At 34.7% G+C, this 6,000-nt stretch overlaps 1 protein-coding gene across 1 annotated transcript in view; it reads right to left on the reverse strand.

Annotated features, from left to right (window-relative positions):
• POT1 (protection of telomeres 1) overlaps positions 1 to 5,302 on the reverse strand; it is a 53,865-nt gene extending 48,563 nt beyond the window's left edge. The window contains exons 1-3 of the mRNA XM_015832517.1: positions 5,077 to 5,302; positions 3,002 to 3,074; positions 2,374 to 2,465 (exon numbers count right to left, since the gene is read on the reverse strand). Coding sequence (XP_015688003.1) covers positions 2,374 to 2,465; positions 3,002 to 3,074; positions 5,077 to 5,199 — 288 coding nt within the window. The 5' untranslated portion in view covers positions 5,200 to 5,302. The remainder of the gene's footprint in view (positions 1 to 2,373; positions 2,466 to 3,001; positions 3,075 to 5,076) is intronic.
• Between the last annotated feature and the right edge of the window lie 698 nt (positions 5,303 to 6,000).

The raw sequence follows: 6,000 nt of genomic DNA on the forward strand, positions 1-6,000 counted from the left end.
AGTGCTGTAAAGCATTATGGAATGGTATGTAAGTCTAAATGCTATTGCTATAATTTTGAAGAATACTAAAATGAATAAAATGAGACAGAACTGAATTGCCCATTTTAAGATGAATAGTGCCTCCATATATAACAATATTTAACAAAGAGAAGCCTTTAAATAAATGCAATGACAAAAAACAATACAATACAAATGAAGGAGAATGGATTGCGTACAATGTAAGTTTGCAGATTATCATTGGTTAAGAAACCTTGACACAGTAGCAATCTGATAGAATTGGTTAACAGAAAAACCCAACAGCAAAGATTTGAAGTATAAATATTATAGTCTGAATGCTGAATGCTATAATTGTAACTATGCCTGTTATATATGGCAATTTTAAAATAAAACCCACTTTAACCAAAAAATGTAATTTTTTTCATGCTAGGAAAGATGTTTAAGTGTTTATTTCAACTATTTGTTTCTGACTCCTATGGTAAGCAAAATAACCATTTAAATTAATGAAGAAATAAGGCTAAGATTAATAACTCTTAACAAAACAAGACTAAGCTGGAAAAAAATCAGATGTAGAAATGTGCAACTATCAAAATGCAGAATAAGTGAAATATGGGTCACTTAAATAAGATAATAGTTATAAAAATATTAAGTTTCTTTAAAAAGTCATTTTTAATAATTTTATTAAAGATAAAACTAATATGGTGTCTGAAAAGGAAAAAGTGCAAATTAAAAATAAAATAAAATGTTTCTTGAAAAATTCAATTCTTAATAAAAGTCCCCTTGAATATAAATACAAATATACACATATATTTTGCAGCCTATATGGTATTAACTCAATAGCCAAATAGTTATAAAGTAAAAAATATGACTTGATGAAAAATGACTTTTGTAATGAAGCTTTCCATTACACTTTCTAAACAGTATTTTAAATGTAAATAACCTGAAAACTATACTACAGCAATAATATAATATTTGCATGTAACAATGAAATGAAGCCAATCCAAACCAGACTATATTAGCTTGTCAGAATAAGTAACCCAAAAATTTCTTAAAAGTCTCTCTCACATACAGAGACAGAAAAATAGAAAATATTTTCTAATATCTCCAAGGGAGTGACATAGCTTATTCCTGTGTAAGTACAATATAAATCATTTTTGATGTTTGACATTAAAACAGGTTGTAGGTCTAATGGACTTGGAAACAATTCTGTGAAAAAGTATTTACTCCCTTTCAGCTTTTTTGTGTACCTCTGCCATTGAATGTGATGAGAAAAGAAATGCTTTGTAATTCTTGAGGCCAAAGTTGGTGCAACCAGATGCTGAATCTAAAGGGTCAATTACATTTTCACAATGTCATATTGCTTGCAGATGACTGTTTATCAAACCAATGAACTGCACTTTGCTGTTATTTGTTTATTTAGACTGACTTTTAATATTGATAGGGCCCATGTAAAGCTCTCGTAGCTTTCAATGGAAAAGAAATACAAGTGTTTAGAAAATCCAAGGTGGAGAAGGGTGAATACTTTTTCACCAAATTGTATATGAACATTCCACTGAAAGTGATGGACTCATGAAGAAGTGCCACTGATTTCAATATTATTCAATTACATTTTATTTTCTCAAGATGTGCCCAAATCATTTATGCTTTACAGAAAAAGGGTGTATAAGTATGTGTGTGTATGTTTATACCTTTGAGCCAGACTTGGCTCCTGGCCACTTCTGTAATGATCTCAGTGGCATTCTTGACAAGGTGTTTCAGAAATAGTTCTTCCTAGGTCTGAGAGAAACTAATTGGCCCAAGGTCATTCAATTAGTTTTGTGCCTAAGGCAGGATTAGAACTCACATTTTCCTGGTTTCTAGCCTGCTGCCTTAATCAAACTGGCTCTCTTTACAAATATAGAATGTATAAAAGTTTGTAGAGATTTGCATTCCAACTCACTTTTCTTACATATAAAATAAATCCTGTGAGCTGTTTCATTAGATCTAACATATTCATTTTTAAGACATCAGTTGCTTGTTTAGAGCAAACAGTAGAGATGGTATTGGATTACAATGGTCTGTCTCAAAAACATGTCTGCAAAAATTCTAAATGTGAATGGTTGTAAGACCATTACAAGCCAACTGAAAGAGCAAGAAAAAATGTTAACTGCAGATGGTCTTCCAAACATTCATCATACTGCCATGCAAAATTTTACAAAAAAGATGAGGCAAAAAGAAAACCAGTAAGAAATGTGGGGAGAATGACAATGAACACTGATTAATAAATTAAAATAAAGCTACATAGGTTGGTGTTGCAATTGTCACGTGTATCAATTGGGTAAATATGGATATACATTTTATATTAATATTAGTAACAAGAAAAATAAAATCACTTACCCCTTGTTGGACACTTTTGGCACAATCTTTTGCCAGTTTCCCAAATATTAAAATATAGATGCTGTTATTCCTGGAAGATGAGTTTTCTGATTCTGAAAAGATAAATATCAGTCTCCCTATTTGCATATGTCTAAATTCAACAACAGAAGCTCCTGCTCTTACATTGGCCAATATTACAACTTAGCATACCAGATTATTTCTCATCAGAAAGTGAAAGAAACCCTGTTAAGGTTAAAAAGAAAACACTTCTTGATATGCAGTAAGTGACTAGTCACGGAACATTTTTCATAGGATAGTTTTAATGCTTAAAGAATTAATTGTCCCCAAGTCATTCTACAAGCAAAATTATGCTCATCTTGTTTTACTTTACAGTGAACAAATACTAAAAAGCAAGATGCACAGTTCGGAAAGTTTTTATTCTCAAATTATATCTAACATTATTTACATTATTTACATTGCACAATAGAACTTGCACTTGCATTCCCTCAAGAACTATGTAAATGTTCCGTGATCGTTCCCTGCTGTTGTATTCTGTATATCTCAACCATATCATCCATGTTGAACTTTCTTTGACAAACCTAACCAAGAATATAATCATGAGAATACAGTACTCATAGTGCTGAAATACCTTGAACTACTATCTTGAAGAAAGATGTCTCATTTCTAAGACGAATCAATTGATATGACATGACAACTGATCCCTAAAACAGAGGAAAATATTCTAATAAATGTTGAAACTTTATAAACATCAACCTTATTGAGAACTTAAAATTATACCTTTAAACAATATTATTTGCCCACATCCCTCTGAAATATTTCTAGAATACTAAAGACATTCAGAGGTTTTTATAGAGGAATTAAGAGAATAATAATAATAATAATGGTGGCACGCAGCGTCTGGGTGGGCCTATGAGCTACTTTCACATTGTAGGGAGCCAGAAGCCTGGCAATAGCCTCAGAGACATTACAGATATAGGGGAGGGTAACCAATGTCGTCCTGGGGATGGGGTCCTCCGTACCCGGGTTCCTTAGGGACTCAGGTGGTCTACTATGTCGTCTGACAAATTTTGTCGGGTAACCGTTAAATTTGAATACCCGGAAGAGGTGGTTCCTTTCGTCTATGCGAGCTCATAGGCCCACCCGGACGCTGCGTGCCACCATTATGCGCCCGAAAGACCCTCTCCCCAATATGGAAAAAGCATCGATCATCTACAGGGTTAACTGCAAGGACTGTTCTAATAACTATATTGGGGAGACTTCAAAAAGATTGGGAACTAGAATCCAAGAACATAGCTTGGCGATAAGAAGGGGCGAGCAGTACTCCCAACTGTGGACACATATGGCAGAAACTGGACACCGTTTTAATTTCGAGGAAGCACAAGTTCTAGCCAGTGACAATACAAAGAGTGGACGCCTCTTTGTCAATGAATTTAGTACAACCTATTTCTGAGCAGGCATAGAACTATGTTGCTGGCCATTTTGAAAACGTTTTGTAAAACTGTCAAAATTGAGTTAAAATATTTTTCTTACGAAACTCCTGTGGCTCTTCCTAATGCTGCTTTTTACTTTGTAGTTCTCAGATCACCCATTATGAGCAATGAGAAACACATCATCTTTGGCTTAATGTCATACACGCTGTATATATGAATACCAATGAAGTCTGATTGCATGATTTTTCTGCAGAGCTTTTTCTCAGAATAGAGAGAAGTAATACATAAACAGCAACTGAAATACTTGTTCAGGATCAAGGAAAAGCAAAGATCCTAAGAAAGATTGTAATCTGTATATAAAAATATCAACAACAGGCCTAATATATTGTTGTATCTTGAATCACAGTGTATATTCCAAAGCATAGGTGATATAACTCAATACTCTTTATATTGGAATAACTATAGCAAAATTGCTGACAGATATAAAATTCATTCTATATTGAATAAAAAGGAAAAAAAAACCTTCTGACATGGTTTGCCAATTTAAAAAAGGCTAGGAGACTTTATAAGTTATTTAAAAGAAAAGTGAAAAAAATCCTAATAATTTACCAGATAGGTTTTTATTCCAGCACTGTTAGCTTTATATTATAAAGATTTCTCCAGCTGCAATTCTGTATCAGTAAAACAAAGTTGCATTATTTTATACCCACTCAGAATAAAATCGCCTAGTATTGTGCCTTCAGAAAAAGAAATAAAAACCAAAAATAAAAGTTAAAGTTAAAACATGAATGGATCATGTGAATTACCATATCTATGGAAAAGAATAAAAATCCCTGTTTATTCTCTAAATATCTATATATTAGATACAGTATGTGGTTCTTAAACTGAGGTTAATTTGGGCAAATCCTGAGGATAAGAGACCAATTTGTAAATCCGTATTTGTGTGTCAAAGATCCAGTTTAGAATTGCCAAGTTGCTTGTGTAAAATAATCTGAGTTTGGGGTCTTTTTTTCACAGGAATTGGTATTATTCAAGATCAGGAAAAGAGATACTTATTTTAAGAACCACTGGATTTAAACTGAATGCGTCCCAATGGATTAAATAAACCCATTTTTAAAAATAAAAATTAAATATACCCCATCTTCCATGAGCACGTTTTATGTCGGAAAACTAGAGGCAGAGCAACTTTTGTGCAGCTCGTAACTCCCCCCGTATCTCAAGACTGGCATTTTGCCAGTCTTTTTCCCCTCTGAAATGCATGAACTGCTTTTACCTGAATGTATTGGTTCGCATAATCGCGCCCCAGCTGCAAATGCTCGAGACCGGCTTTCTGTAGGTGCTTGGGCAGAGAATTTTTTACCACCCTAAGGGACCCACTCACTACTTTCAGAGGCATGGCGCTTGTTCCAGACCCACATTTAACGGGAAAGATCCGTAAACAGGGCAGACTGGTCCTTCCCCGGACAAACGAACGAACGTACAGCAAAACCTGGCTTTCTCCTACTGGCTGTTCTAGACCTTCTCACTCTATCATTTGTAACCCGGAAATTGCGGAACAGGAAAGATGCGCATGCGCTCTTGGTGATGTGAAGTTGTGCGAGCGATCTAATTTGTCCTTTTCGCTATTGGGGGAGCTAATGAAGAATGTTTAGAAGCGCAGCCTCCCTTCGCTTCTCTGGTCAATGCATAAACTTCATAGAGATTTATAAGCTCCCAGCCCAATAATTATTGTATTTCACCACTGTTTTCTTCAGACTTGACAGCATCTCCTACTATTTCTCATCTCTTCTTTCAACCGTTTGGTTGTTCTCGACACGTTTGAGGTTATCTATATCTTTCCTAAATGTGTACAATATTCCAACTATGGTTTGACCAATGCAAAACAGAGAGGAACACTGGTTTGTATTCTTCATCAGAAGAAACGTCTAGACCAGGGGTAGGCAACCTTGGCTCTTTGATGACTCCATGAGTCATAAAAGAGCCAAGGTTGCCTACACTTGGTCTAGAGGATCACAGCGTGGTTATCATTAGCCAATACTTTACAGATACAACATCTGTACCTTCAACATAAACTAGTTAAAAATTATTTCTGGCCATTAACTCTTGCTTTCCCATTGGAATTTCTACATCAAGGATGATTCCACAGGTGCAGGTTTCGCTTTTTCAGAAAGGCTGTGAAGTCCATTCTATCCCCCAT

Source organism: Protobothrops mucrosquamatus, unplaced genomic scaffold (genome assembly GCF_001527695.2).
Source record: "Protobothrops mucrosquamatus isolate PMUCROS unplaced genomic scaffold, P.Mucros_1.0 scaffold_29, whole genome shotgun sequence".
NCBI classification, from domain to species: domain Eukaryota; kingdom Metazoa; phylum Chordata; class Lepidosauria; order Squamata; family Viperidae; genus Protobothrops; species Protobothrops mucrosquamatus.